Below are 15,654 nucleotides of genomic sequence, written 5' to 3' on the forward strand. Positions count from 1 at the left end.
GTGAAGATAAGCATGCTTACTAAGCATTGTTCTGTGTGGTAAAAAAAAATTGTCTTACATCATTAAAAGCTTTTTACACTAATACTCTTCGTGTGCCCATTTGTCTGATTAATTATGTCCCTATGCGGAGGCAGTGTCTTTTGTGGGTGGGGAGGAGAGAGATAATTAGGTTAGCGCTCAGTTCAGTAATAGTATGGCTGCATTACAGTGGAGGTTTTTTCCCCTCCACTTTGAGTTAATTGATTTTTAATTAACTTCAAGTAGTTGGCACATCTGTAAAGGCTAGTCTGGACATGCCCCACATGCTTGTTCCAGAATATAAAACGTTTGTGGTTTAGTGTAGCTTGAATCTTAGGGTAAAAGTTGTGAAGAGGAGCCCTAAGATTTTTTATTGACATGACAACCTCTACAAAACTCAGTGTTAAAAAAAATAGAGAGAGAGAGCAAGAGTGACAATCACCGTGGCTAGGTGCCAGAGTTAGGTGGGATCCTCCTAAACTGTTTGAGGTTTGATCCCCTGTATCTGTGAACAGTCCTCATCCTTGATGAGTTCGCAGGTTGATACACAGCACAGTGTCCAAGTAGGGTGACCACATGTCCTGATTTTATAGGGATTGTCCTGATATTCAGGGCTTTGGCTTATATAGGCAACTATTATGCATCACTCCATCCTAATTTTTCACACTTGCTGTCTGGTCACCCTATGTCCAAATCTCTGCATCACACTCATTCTGGCCAAAGGCTAGGAAATAGAGAGCCAGCAAGTGTCCCTAGGACAGGTGGACGAAACAGCTGGTTGAAAACAGTGGAAGGAAAGGAGGGGATTAGGGTTACCATCTAGCCCAGGGATTGGCAACCTTTGGCACGCGGCCTGCCAGGGTAAGCCCCTGGCAGGCTGGGCCAGTTTGTTTACCTGCCGCATCCACAGGTTCGGCTGATCGCAGCTCCCACTGGCTGTGGTTTGCTGCTGTAGGCCAATGGGGGCTGCGGGAAGTGGCAGCCAGCACATCCCTCAGCCCGCGCCGATTCCCGCAGCCCCCATTGGCCTGGAGCAGCAAACTGTGGCCAGTGGGAGCCACGATCAGCCAAACCTGCAGATGCAGCAGCTAAACAAACTGGCCTGGCCCGCCAGGAGGCTTACCCTGGCGGGCTGCACGCCAAAGATTGCCGATCCCTGACCTAGCCTGTATTTGACCGGCCTGGCTGATTTTTGTATGGATTTGTCAATTGCCAGAAAAATAATTTAATCTGCTGGGTTTTTTTTACAGGGGGTCTAAAGATTTGCATTATTACCACAATACACTGGGATATCTAATGTTAAAAGTAGGGCTGTCAATTAATCGCAGTTAACTCATGCAATTAACTAAAAAAAAACTTAACTTATGATTAATCGCACTTATAACAATAGAATACCAATTGAAATTTATTAAATATTTTTGGATGATTTTATACATTTTCAATATTGATTTCAAATACAACAGAGAATACAAAGTGCACAGTGCTCACTTTATATTTATTTTTTATTACAAATATATGCACTGTAAAAATGATAAAAGAAATAGTATTTTTCAATTCACCACATACAAGTACTGAAGTGCAATCTCTTTATTGTGAAAGTCTAACTTACAAATGCAGATTTTTTTGGTTACATAACTGCACTCAAAAACAAAACAGTGTAAAACTTTAGAGCCTACAAATCCACTCAGTCCTACTTCTTATTCTGCCAGTCGCTAAGAGAAACAAGTTTGTTTACTTTAATGGAAGATGCTGCTGTCTGCTTCTTATTTACAATGTCATCTGAAAGTGAGAACAGGCGTTTGCATGGCACTTTTGTAGCCAGAAAGAAAAGGAGTGCTGGTGGCACCTTAGAGACTAACAAATTTATTTGAGCATAAGCTTTCATGACTACAGCTCACTTCATCGGATGCATTCAGTGGAAAATACATTGAGGAGATTTATATACACACAGAACATGAAAAAATGGGTGTTATTATACTCACTGTAAGGAGAGTGATCACTTAAGATGAGCTATTACCAGCAGGAGGGGGGGAACCTTTTGTAGTGATAATCAAGGTGGGCCATTTCCAGCAGTTAACAGGAACGTCTGAGGAACAAAAAGAAAAGGAGTACTTGTGGCACCTTAGAGACTAACCAATTTATTTGAGCATGAGCTTTCGTGAGCTACAGCTCACTTCATCAGATACATACATACATACATATGTATCTGATGAAGTGAGCTGTAGCTCACGAAAGCTCATGCTCAAATAAATTGGTTAGTCTCTAAGGTGCCACAAGTACTCCTTTTCTTTTAGCGAATACAGACTAACACGGCTGTTACTCTGAAGTCTGAGGAACAGTGGGGGGTGGGGGGTGAGGAAATAAACATGGGGAAATAGTTTTCCTCTGTGTAATGATACATCCAGAGTGACCAGAGAGATTGAAGTGTTCTCCGACTGGTTTAGGAATGTTATAATTCTTGACATCTGATTTGTGTCCATTTATTCTTTTACGTAGAGACTGTCCAGTTTGCCCAATGTACATGGCAGAGGGGCATTGCTGGCACATGATGGCATATGTCACATTGGTAGATGTGCACGTGAACGAGCCTCTGATAGTGTGGCTGATGTGATTAGGCCCTATGATGGTGTCCCCTGAATAGATATGTGGACACAGTTGGCAATGGGCTTTGTTGCAAGGTTTTGTAGCCGGCATTGTAAGGTATTTACCTGCCAGATACGCTAAACATTTGTATGCCCCTTCAGGCTTTGGCCACCATTCCAGAGGACATGCTTCCATGCTGATGATGCTTGTTAAAAAAATAAAAGGAGTACCTGTGGCACCTTAGAGACTAACCAATTTATTTGAGCTGTAGCTCACGAAAGCTCATGCTCAAATAAATTGGTTAGTCTCTAAGGTGCCACAGGTACTCCTTTTCTTTTTGCGAATACAGACTAACACGGCTGTTACTCTTAAAAAAATAAATGCATCAATTAAATTTGTGACTGTACTCCTTGGGGGAGAATTGTATGTCTCCTGCTCTTTTTTACCAGCAATCTGCATATATTTCATGTTAAAGCAGTCTCTGATGATGACCCAGCACATGTTCATTTTAAGAACACTTTCACAGCAGATTTGACAAAACGCAAAGAAGGTACTGATGTGAGATTTCTAAAAATAGCTACAGCACTGGACCCAAGGTTTAAGAATCTGAAGTGCCCTCCAAAATCTGAGAGGGGCAAGGTGTGGAGCATGCTTTCAGAAGTCTTAAAAGAGCAATACTCTGATACAGAAACTACAGAACTCAAACCACCAAAAAAGAAAGTCAACCTTCTGCTGGGGCATCTGATTCAGATGATGAAAATGAATATGCATTGGTCTGCACTGCTTTGGATTGTTATCAGGCAGAACCCATCATCAGCATGCACGCATGCCCTCTGGAATAGTGGTTGAAGCATGAAGGGACATATGAATTTTTAGTGCATCTGGCACGTAAATAGCTTGTGATGCCAGCTACAACAGTGCCATGCGAAGGCCTGTTCTCACTTTCAGGTGACATTGTAAAGAAGAAGCAGGCAGCATTATCTCCTGCAAATTGTAACCAACCTTCTTTGTCTGAGTGATTGGCTGACCAAGAAGTTGGACTGAGTGGACTTGTAGGCTCTAAAGTTTTACACTGTTTTATTTTTGAATGCAGATTTTTTTGTACATAATTCTACATTTGTAAGTTCAACTTTCATGATAAAGAGATTGCACTACAGTACTTGTATGAGGTGAATTGAAAAATAATTTTTTTTGTTTTTTACAGTGCAAATATATGTAACAAAAATAAATACAAAGTAAGCACTGTACACTTTGTATTCTATGTTGTAATTGAAATTAATTTATTTGAAAATATAGTAAACATCCACAAATATTTAAAATAAATGGTATTCTATTGTTTAACAGTGTGATTAATCGTGATTAATTTTTGTAATCGCTTGACAGCCCTGGTTAAAAGTTTCTGTGTCCAGCTAAAGATGCTGCAGTGTTCTCACTTCTGCAGTTTAAGCGATAACAGATCAAAACTGTTGAAAATACAGTAGCTGTCTGCCCACCACCACTGTAAGCACACCATGCATGTGTGAGAGAAGGTTTGAGTCATGTGAGAGTGAGGAGTTGTGCAATAGTATCAATCTTATGCTCCGGTAAATTTGTTAGTCTCTAAGGTGCCACAAGTACTTCTTCTTTCTGCTCATATAGACTAACAGAGCTACCACTCTGGAATCTTATCGATGTGTGTCCTTTCTGTAGATACTATAAGTGACTGTTGAAAGGGCAGGGATTGCAAAGTTGCCTTATGGTTAGGGGGCGGGCTTGCCTTCTGGCGGTGGGTGCCAGTTTTTTTCCTTTTCAAAGGTGGTAAGCCTAGAAAGGGTAGGGAGGGATAAACCCCCTACTTCCCCCTTCCCCCAGGCCAGGTGTATTGTCCTGAGAGGGAGCAGAGTTTCCCTTTAGGAAGGAGTGTGGTGTGATGAGGAAGCCAGGCAGAAGCAGGACTTTCAGGCCAGGGACACCCATGAGAGGGGTGGGGGATGGAGCTATGTGAGGGGAGGGGACGGGCCTGGAAAGAGCTTGCGTGAGTGGAGCAGGGGCGAGGGTGGGAGTCCGTGTGCAGAGCGGGCGGTGTTGGGGGTGGAGCTATACGGGGGTGGGCGGGGTCTCCAGTGCGCGGTGACAGGGGAAAGGGAGGAGCCAGGGGGAGGAGCGGGGCGGAATCTATGTGCAATAAGGGGGCGGGGCGACGGGGAGACCCATCTCCGAGGAGGGGGCGGGGCCCGGCTGGCCGTTGGCCGTGCCGCGCGGGTGCAGTTGCAACCTCCGAGGATAACAAACGCCGCGGAGGGGGCAGGGTCCGCTCGTTGGCGGCGCGGCGCGGCCCGGGGATCGGCCGGTGGAGTCGCGTTCCCCACACCCCCCGGGGCGGGAGGCGCCGGGCGGCGCAAGGACAATGGAGGCGGCGGCGGTCTCGGTGGCGGCGGGGGCCTGGCCGGCGGATCGAGCGGGGGCCGCGGCGCTGAGCGGGGAGAACGAGGCCGAGAGCCGGCAGGGCCCTGCGGAGCGCGGCGGGGAGGCGGCCCAGCTCAACCTGTTGGACACCTGCGCCGTGTGCGCGCAGCACATCCAGAGCCGGCGGCCCAAGCTGCTGCCCTGCCTGCACTCGTTCTGCCTGCGCTGCCTGCCACAGCCCGACCGCTACCTCATGCTGCCCCCCGCCGCCCCGTCCCCCGGCCCGGGCACCCCCAAGGAGCTGCAGCCGCCGGCGTCCCCCTCCTCGCCCGTCCCTTCGCCGACCTCGCCCCTGCACTGCACGCCGGGTAAGTGCCCTTCGGTCCGCCTCCCACCCCAGGCCGGGCTCCTCGCTAGAGGAGCTGGAGGGCGAGGAGCCCGTCGCCGCTGGAAGCCGAGAGGCGCCGCTCTTGCCATCGCTCTGTCAGGGACCGCGGCGGCCCCCCTTTGGAAGGGGAGGGCAGGTGCTCGTGTGGGTCGCCGCCCATTGGCGGGCAGCGGGAGAGGCCCGGGGTCTCTGGCCGCTCCCACCGTGGCTGTTGTGTAGGGATGAACTGGTCACGGGGGTGAGTGAGTGCCTGGGTCATGTCGCGATGCGGGAATGGCGGGGGGTGGGGGGGGGAGTTTGATATTGAAAGGGAGCCCGGCCCCTCTGCTGTGTGTGCTCTGCAGGCAACTTCTTCCAGGAGCAAGTGGGGGCTTGGGATTCTTCTGTTAACTACCACTCTTCTGTCGGGGGTCTCCTAATTGCCGCTGTTATTGCGGTGCGTCCTGTGTCAGAAACGAGAGACGGAGCAAACTCTCTGATACCATCTACATCTTCCACCCCCCCTCACGCTGCTGGATTATTCTCCGCATGGTGTTCTCCGGCACTTCACTCTCTAGATCTAGCTCTGGTTCTTGGAAGGAGCTTCTATTATTTCCTTTTGGAGCCACACCCGTTATCATCTGTGACAAGTTGCATGTGCTAAACAGAAGGCGAGAAAGCCGAACAGTGCAGTTTGTGATGTGGATTTGTTGGTGGTTTTGCATCTTCTTACTGCTCACTTTTGCACGTTGAAGAGATTTGACTTGCTCAGTACTGTAAAAGATAACTGAGAAGGGCTTGTGGTAGGGAGAAAAGAACTTTCATTTGGTGGTGAGAAAGTTGTGTTCCGAAGTTTAGCTGTTTTAATCATTTTAAGAGCAAGCTGTTAAGCAGCCCCAGATGGATTTTTTTACACCGTTTATAGGTGTGATCTTGTTTGCACCAAGATGAAGTCTGTAATGGAATGTGCTTTTCATTGTAAAGATCTATCTGATGTCTGGTATATTTCTAGAAAATAGATGCATAGTAGCAGAAATCTAGTACTATGCCAGTAGTTTATCAAAAAACAGGGAAAACAGTTTAAAAATTTCTTGATCCCCTTTCTTATACATAAATTCATCCTGAAGAAAACCTCAAACAAGCAGCATAGTATGGGAATGAGTGAAGTTGATATATTTAATGGGGAAAAAGAAGGTGTAACAAAATAAGCTGCTCTTAATAATGTAGGTAGACCTATTATTGGGATGTTTACTCTATGACTAAACTTAGTTCAACAGGACAATGGTTTTCAAACTCTTTCTGTCAACCCAGTTGAAGAAAATTGTTGATGCCCAGAACCCAATGGAGCTGGGGATGAGGGAGTTAGGGTGTGGGAGGGGCTCAGGGCTAGGGCAGAGGGTTGGGGTGGAGCTGGGAATGAGGGTTTGGGGTACAGGAAGGGGCTCTGGGTTTGGGGGGGTGCTCAGGGCTGGGGCAGGGGATTGGGGCATGGGCTTATCTCAGGTGGCACAGTGGGGGTACTAAGGCAGGCTTCCTGTCTGTCCTGGTACCATGGACCACGCTGTACCCCAGAAGCAGCCAGCAGCAGGTCCAGCTCCTAGGTGGAGGAGCACGAGCAGCTCTGCATGACTCTCGCCCACAGGCCTCCCCTCCGCCGCGCCCCCCCCCCCCCCCAGTTCCCGTTGGCCAGGAACCGTGGCCCCCCTGCCTAAGAGCCGGACCTGCTGCTGGCCACTTCCAGGGTGCAGCGCGATGTCATATCAGGTAGGGACTAGCCTGCTTTAGCCGGGCAGCACTGCCAGTGGAACTTTTAATGGCTCAGTTGACGGTGCTGACCAGAGCCGCCTCCGACCCAGTGCCTTGCATTCTGTGACTCAGTACTGGGTCACGACCCACAGTTTGAAAAGGGAGGAAGGGAATAGAATAGCTCAGCATAAGCCATCCCTCCGCAAACAAGGATTGTTAAGGGGCAAGGTTAGAACTACTAGCTCTGAATATTTTACTTCCTCCTAGCCAACCCGCAAAACTAGGTGGAACCACAAGAAAGGGACTGCTTGTTACTGAGGGGCAGATGTTCTCTGTGATAAGTTAAACTTCTCTCCCAATTGCTCATTTTCAGGAACTACTTACAGATGTTTTCTGTCAATGTCATAGAGTTTGTATGGCAAATTCCACCTTCTCTGTATGTGTATATATATATCTCCTTACTATATGTTTCATTCAATGCATCCGATGAAGTGGGCTGTAGCCCACAAAAACTTGTGCTCTAATAAATTTGTTAGTCTCTAAGGTGCCACAAGTACTCCTGTTTTTTTGTCAATGACTTGGTTACATGTCAAAAATGATTAGGGGTCTAGAACACATGACTTATGAGGAGAGGCTGAGGGAGCTGGGATTGTTTAGCCTGCAGAAGAGAAGAATGAGGGGGGATTTGATAGCTGCTTTCAACTACCTGAAAGGGGGTTCCAAAGAGGATGGCTCTAGACTGTTCTCAATGGTAGCAGATGACAGAACGAGGAGTAATGGCCTCAAGTTGCAGTGGGGGAGGTTTAGATTGGATATTAGGAAAAACTTTTTCACTAAGAGGGTGGTGAAACACTGGAATGCGTTGCCTAGGGAGGTGGTGGAATCTCCTTCCTTGGAAGTTTTTAAGGTCAGGCTTGACAAAGCCCTGGCTGGGATGATTTAACTGGGAATTGGTCCTGCTTCGAGCAGGGGGTTGGACTAGATGACCTTCAGGGGTCCCTTCCAACCCTGATATTCTATGATTCTATGAGTCTTTAGCTTATCAATTAGATAGACCAGATACAGTGAAAAGAGCTCTGTAGGTCAATGTGTTTTCGTTCTCGTTTTCTGTAAACACACATTGCATATAAAGGGGAGAGTTTCTGGGTGTTAGTTGCGAGTGAATCGAGCTGTGAAATCACTTATCCAGTCTGGTTTGGTATGTATAACTTTCCGATCTGTGCTTTGCTGTGTTGATCATTATTAATCAGTGATTACCTGACACAGAATCATAGAATATTAGGGTTGGAAGGGACCTCAGGAGTTTATCTAGTCCAACCCCCTGCTCAAAGCAGGACCAATCCCCAATTTCTGCCCCAGGATCCCTAAATGGCCCCCTCAAGGATTGAACTCACAACCCTGGGTTTAGCAGGCCAGTGCTCAAACCACTGAGCTATCCCTCCCCCCATCTTGTATTTTTAAAATTTGAACCCATAAGGGGATGGTGAGCTTTTAGATAAGATAGACTTGCACGTCGACTTGTTTTAAAATTCTTTTTCTCTGGAAGTTTCGTTTCTACTGTGAAATAAACGCTTTGGTTTTAAGAAGGTGGTTTGGTCACTACATACGCTAAAGGCATTAGACTTTGGCATGGGCTGACCCCAGTCAAACTTATTGGGTAAGCATTGTTGATACATAGGTTGTTCTAGTCCATGGACTGGCTTAGGAGTGGAAGGATTGCAGAGTTCCACCCAGAAGAGGTAAAGGCATGTGGCCTGACACATGAGGTGTTGCACTCGGAGACTAGAAAGGGGATAGAGTTGCAGTCAGCCGTGTAACCATGACAGTGGGGTTAGGCCATATAATCATCTTTTGTTGGTGAAGTCTCTTGAGTTTTGAGGTCATGAGCGCAAACAGCCCAAATGAAATGTGAATCCAAACTGACAAGTTAAATATAGAAGAGGTCTATAGTCAGAGACAGATAAGACTGTTCAGAGATTACTTGAATAGGAGGGGAGGTATGGTAGAATAAAATGAATAAAATGGAAAGAGTAGATTGAACACTTCTGTTCTTACCCTTTTTTTTTTTTTTTTTTTATGATTGTGGAAGTGATGGCTGCAACTATAGTTTAAAGATTTGGTTACGGTTGCTTTTTTCCCTCCACTGTAAGGCTAGCCTGGGTGCCAGTGCAGGCTGGGGAAGGAACAGGCACAATCTGTGGAGCAGTCTGTCAGAACTACCAGGCAGCTGGGAATCCTGGGAAGATGTGGCACTCTGTAGTCAAAGCAGCACCTTGGAACCCCCATATTTACTCCTGTTATGTAATTATGATATATTTCATACGAAGCATGTCACATAAGATGTCATATGAAGAGTCATGATCTGCTGAAACCCATTGTTCTGTCCAAAAAAAAAAAAAGTATATCATGAGTAAATATTAAGTTATGACATTTTGCTGTATGGTTGTTACTGAAATGTGTTACAAGTTTCCTAATGACAGACAAAGAAGGCAAACCACGCCCAGGAAGGTGTTCAATGACCATTAATCAGCAGGGGAGTTGTAATCAAGGGATTTACAATTCAATGACAATTGTGCTAGCACCAACTCTAGGACTCAGTTGCACAAGACTATACTGGGGGACTGCTCAACGTTGTGACTCGGCAAAGCCCACAGGACGTGTCTGGGCTAGTATTTTCCAGGCATGTAAACTGAGGATATAAAATAAGGGACAGTGACATCTTGCCTTGGCCTTTCTCCTCCCCCACCTGTGCTGGAAGCAACAAGAATGCTGAAAAGATGGACTTCAACTGTGGTGACTGGCCCCAGGATAGAGAGAGAGAAGCCTGTGTATTAAGTACTGTAACTTCTAGTGGGGTGAGAAAACTGCTTGAACTAATAAGGTTTAAGATTTAGACTGTGTGTTTACCTTTTTATTTTCTTGGTAACGATCTCTGACCTTTTATGCCTACTACTTATAATCACTTAAAATCTATCTTTCTGTAGTTAATAATTCTGTTTTATATTTACCTAAAACAGTGTATTTTGGCTGAAGTGCTTGTAAACTGAGCTGAGATTTCCCAAAGGCTTGTGTATGTCCTCTCCACATTGAGGGAGGGGTGGACTAGGTAATAAACTTGCACTGGTTAGGCTTCAGACCAGGGCAAGATGGTACAGCTCTAGGGTGCAAGGCTGGAAGTGGGGGACATTGGCTGGTGTGATTTGCGAGTGTCTCTGGGAGCATTCATGCTATCTATCTGGTGGGGCTCCACATGCTGTTGTGCTGAGTGATCACAGTGCCTAGAGGGGTTTACTGCTTGTCACTAGGAAAGTATTGTGAGAGACAGCCCATATTGGAGAGGGAACTGGGGTACCGCTGTGCCTCCTTAAAAGTTGTATCCCCCGGGGATCCTGTCACTTAAGGTAGCAATGTTTTGCAGGCTGGAGTGGCTTGTTTCCTAAGGAGCCTATATACCTTGTTTTGGGGTCTCCCAAGGTTAGGCCCTTGCTTGTGGATTGGCTGGGCCCTGGTTCATTAGCATGGGCCTTTCAGAGGACTTGCAGGTAATTACCTCAGAATACTCACCGGCTCAGGGATGACTCATCATACCCACTTCACAAAGAAGTTGAATCCCTGCTTAACTTATGGAGAATACAAGGTATCTCCTTTCCACACTTATTGCCTTGTAGTTTGGGTCCATTGTGACATGAGAGAACTCTTGACCAAATTGAACCAGAGTTCCATAATGCATTATGCCTACACCTAGGATGAAAACTACTGCTTATGGAGCTAGTTATATGTAATGCTGGTGCTGCAGTGGTGATTATACCACATATGGAATGAAACTGTACTAATGTTGGGTGAGCTTGGGGCCAAGACACTCAGGTTTATTAATTCAGACCTTTGTTTGAACCAAAAACATGGCCTTGCAGTTGCAATTTCTATAAAAGCAATGAATGATAGCTACACAGAAAAATAAATTGATCAGCTACCTTCTCCTGGGGCATATGTGGGTCACAAGAAATTTCCCTTTACATTCTAACATCTATACCATTCCGGATTATATGATCATCCAGTCAACATTAAGCATTGTCTTACATAGCAAATACAATACTGTACCACGTGCAAGCTTCAGTTTACATACATTTTTCTGCCCATGCAATTTCTCTTTTGTTTCTTTTCTGTTACCACTAACCATGTATGCTGGCCAGGCCTTTCACCTCTTACCAATGTAGGGACGACTTGGCAGTACATTTTGTGTGTTCATTGTACTGATAACTTCCTCTTATCTATGTAATGTCCTTCAGCTCAGTACATTCTGTTTTTAAAAAAATAAAAATAAAAAAAAATCACCTTTGTCCTGTACAAATGCTAAGTTTTACTGTGGAAACTTACTAGTCAAATTATTGTAACTTCTGTTCTTTGTGTATGTCAGAAAATAAGATTTGTTGAGGCTTATGAAGTTTGCAAACGACCAGGTATGGAATTATGGATGGTTATCTATATTGGGTCTGCTTGGTACAGATGCCTCTGTCTTGCAAACCTAGTATGAAGCTAGGTGAAAAGGTCTGTAAGGTCTGGCAATAAAGTGGAATTTGTGGAGGATTCTATCAATCATAAACAAGTATGGCATAAATATGGGTTTATGGGTAGGTTTGAATGCATACCTTTGAAGCAGGCTTACAGTGCAAGGTGTAATGCTGCAAGACTGTTTTCTGAAGAGGGCAATGTATGTATGACTGTGGCATTACCCAGGGTACAATCTGGACTGATGGACAGTTAAGGGTATATAGTAAAAGTCATGGACAGGTCACAGGCCGTAAATTTTTGTTTACGGCCCATGGCCCGTCCATTACTTTTACTAAAAATACCCGTGACTAAAATGTAGCCTTAGTCATAATCTAGCATTGGTTGTTTGCATAGCATCTGTATAAAAACAAAAGAACACGAAATGAAATTGAAAGGCGATACACATTAATATATTCTAGGAATTATTTGTGCGGCATTTCTGTGGCCTGTGTTACACGGGAGGTCAGACTTGATGATCACAATGATCCTGTCCTTAGAACATATGAATCTATGAATATGGAAAAAACTGTTATGTGTTGTGTAAAACTGTATAACCACTTATTTAACCAGTAGAACTCATTACTGCAATTTTCCTTAAGCTCAAGAGCTTGTTAGAATTCAAAAAGATTTGGTTTATGTTGTGCTGTAAGCCTCTTTACACCATTCAAATCTGATTTTTTTTTTTTCAGTGAACAAAATCTGAGTCTGTGATATCTTATATTTTGTTCCTAAAGTTTAGACTGTCGAAGAGTAAGTCTCAGAATGCCTGCATGTGTATAAACCATAGCACAAAAACTTCACTCATAGGACAAGATCATTAGGTCAGGTTAATTTAATTTATATATAGTAAAGGCAATTCACCAGGCCCTGAAAGTTTCCTGGTAGGCTGTCTTATCCCCCCCGCCACGTCCCCGTTCCTCCACTTACCTCCCAGTGCTTAGGACTTTCCAAGAGGGATTGGAGGGGCGGGGAGAGCAGGGAGGAGGTGGAGAAGAGTTGGGGCGGGGTTTTGGGGAAGGGGTTGGAATGGGGGTGGGAAAGGGAGGGAAGAGGCGGGGCCTCATGGACTAGACGAGCAGTCTGAGGTATGAAGTTCAGCATGTATGATTCTTTGCTGGGAGTAGTTGGGAAGAATGTTAAAAGTGGCAATGTATTTTGTATGAGTAGTTACTTTAAAAAGTTCCTGCCATGACAGCTGTGTTGATAGACTGTTAGTGTAGATCATCATCAGTGTTTCTGACCAGATAAGGGATAGTTACAGGTATTTATATTTTATAGAAACCCCTCTTCACATTAGTTTTAAAAAAAATTAAAACATTGACTTTTTATAGCATTCTATATTACTCTTCATTTTTTTCATTTTTGACTATACTTCTGTATCATTGTATGCGGCCCCTCAGGCCAATATACTAGTCCTCATGTGGCCGTTGTGGTGATTTTGAGTTTGACATAGAGTCATATGGGTTACGAATATTGCTGCAAGAGTGTGCTCCTAAAACTTAGGTTTTGGTGCTCCCAAAACTGAGTTTAGTATATGACCAGTTATCATTGCTCTTGGACATCTGGGCCTGATTGAATTTTTGGAAAATAAAAATTCACTTAATTTATTGGTTTTTGAACACTGAGTGTATGCTTGCAAACTGAGGTTTGATCACTGAGTATAAGATGATTTTTTTAGAAATTTTCTTTTTGCATGAATGTGTATTTTGAGTGATGCCCCAAAGGCCAGCTGAGTAATAACCTCTGTTTAATTCAAGGATAACTTCCAGGGTGGAGGGAGTGCAGAAGCATTTATCTGTTTTTGTGCATTTTTTTTAAATTGAGGCATCTGATAACCACATGAGTGAACATACTTTTTTCACAACAAAATTTCAGAACCATTTATTTCTTGCCATGTAAGCTTGAAACATCTTTGTTTCACTCTTGAATTTTCCATTATTGCCAATTTGGAGACAGAATAGATTTTGCAAATGAATCCTCTTTCTAGGTCAGCAGTTCTCAAACTTCATTGCAACACGACCCCCTTCTGACAACAAAAATTACTACATGACCCCAGGCCAGGGAGTGGGGGTGAAGCCCAAGCCCCGCTTCTCTGGGCTGAAACCCTCAGGCTTTGGCTTCCGCCCAGAGTGGCAGGAGCTCAGGCTTCAGCTTCAGCCCCGGACCCCCGCGAGTCTAATCCTGATCCTGACCACCCCATTAAAATGAACCCACTTTGGGGTCCTGATCCACAGTTTGAGAACTACTGTTCTAGATAATGGACCTGTATGTTGTGGATGTGATTGGAAATACGTGGCAAAATTTTGCCTTCACCTATATCTATGAAATACTATTAATATCAGTATTCTCATATGTAACTGAGGCCAGGATTTGGCCTTTGTCAGTTGGCTTGTCTACACTAGAATTTCAAAAGCTTTTCATACCTTTGTAAAGACCAGTTTGGACGCTCCTAAGGGTACAAATGTCCAAGAATCTCCAGACTGACTTTTACAGATGTGCTAAATTCCTTGAGTTGGATTAAGTGAAAACTTGACACAGTAAGGGTTTCAGTCTGATATTTCATTGGAAAGCTGTCCAGAAGTAATTGCTAACCATGACTATTTTGTGCTTTACAAGAGAGATCCAAGAACTACTCCGTCTCCCTTCATGCATTCGACCCATGTCCAAATCTTGTCACTTTTTCATTAATCTTTACCATCCTAACTCTTTTTTCTTTATTCACACAGCTAAGACTCTTGTCCAGACCCTCATTTCCTATGTTGACTACTGCAGTCACATCCTCTCTAGACTGCCTTACATGTTCAAAATACAACAGCTAAAATACTCAAACTATTCCAGCAAAGCTATGTTGCTGTAGCTATGTTGGCAACCCTGTAGCGTAGATGCAGCCTACACCAATGGAAGAGGTTTTCCTGTCAGTATAGGAACACCACTTCTGTGAATGATGATGGTAGCTACATTGACAGAAGTATTCTTCCATCAAAATAGCTGTGATTATATTGGGTGCTAGGTCAGCATAGGTATGTCATTCAGGGATATGGACATATCCCCTGACGGATGTAGGAATGCCAACCTAACTTTTAAGTGCAGACCAGGCTTTACTTGCTTATTGCTGCATGTAATTCTTCTTGTTTTCATCAGTGATTGAGCTTCTTGTCCTTGCCATCAAAGCTGTTTGTGACTTTGCCCCTCCCTGTTTATCAGCTCTTGCCTTATTATCTTTTTCCTCCCACTCCTCTCTCAGGCCTCTCCAGTCCCTCAATGATTCCAGCCTTGACGGCGTGTCTGCTACACAACTATTTCATACCACCTTGCATGTTACACTTTACGCAATGAATGCCCTTTCTGGGCTGATCTGAAAGTCCATTATTCTCTCTCCCATATTCCTCCTCAGGACCCAGTTCTTGATGCCATGATTCCTGGAAGAACTTAAGTCATATCTACACTACGGGTACTATAACAGCATATATACGGTGCCATAGCTATGCCAGTGTAACCCCGTAATGTAGATGCAGACTAAAGTGATGAATTGGTTTTTCCATTGCTGTAGGAATTCCATCTCCCTAAGCGACAGTAGCTAGCTTGAAGGAAACATTCTTCCATTAACCTAGCTCCATCTATATCGGGGGTAGGTCAGCATAGTTATGGCAGTCAGGGGTGTGGATTTTAAGCTTTTAAGTGTAGATCAGCTCTTGGTCAGCTGATTTGGGGCAGTTGGAAGTTGTTGGTTTCTGTTTTAAAAAGAAAATGTTTGATTCTGTTTCTCTCCCCCACCTTTCATATGCTGCTTGTTGTCTTAAACTGTGAGCTCACTGGGGTAGGGATTGTGTGTGCCTAGCACACTGTGGACAATGCTAGAATAAAAGTAATACATAACATTATTATTTCTATCCTGATAATGCCTTGCATGCTGTGGGCACCGTCCATGGGCACAGTTCATGCACACGATGGTCAAGTCTCTGATCGACAGAGTCATGTTACTTGTGAAATAGCTTAAATATAGATTG

The 15,654-nt window shown here is 44.6% G+C and overlaps 1 protein-coding gene across 2 annotated transcripts in view; it reads left to right on the top strand.

Moving 5' to 3' along the window:
* The first annotated feature begins 4,816 nt into the window (after positions 1-4,816).
* Positions 4,817-15,654, top strand: part of TRIM24 (tripartite motif containing 24) — a 139,470-nt gene continuing 128,632 nt past the window's right edge. The window contains exon 1 of one of the 2 annotated variants that reach the window (XR_013347313.1): positions 4,817-5,354. Coding sequence is in view for 1 of the 2 variants with exons in the window: in XM_077828263.1 (XP_077684389.1) it covers positions 4,988-5,354 (367 nt within the window). In the remaining variant the exon portion in view is untranslated. The remainder of the gene's footprint in view (positions 5,355-15,654) is intronic. The other variant, XM_077828263.1, reaches the window with a different exon arrangement.

This window comes from Eretmochelys imbricata, chromosome 1 (genome assembly GCF_965152235.1).
Source record: "Eretmochelys imbricata isolate rEreImb1 chromosome 1, rEreImb1.hap1, whole genome shotgun sequence".
Classification (NCBI taxonomy): Eukaryota; Metazoa; Chordata; order Testudines; family Cheloniidae; genus Eretmochelys; species Eretmochelys imbricata.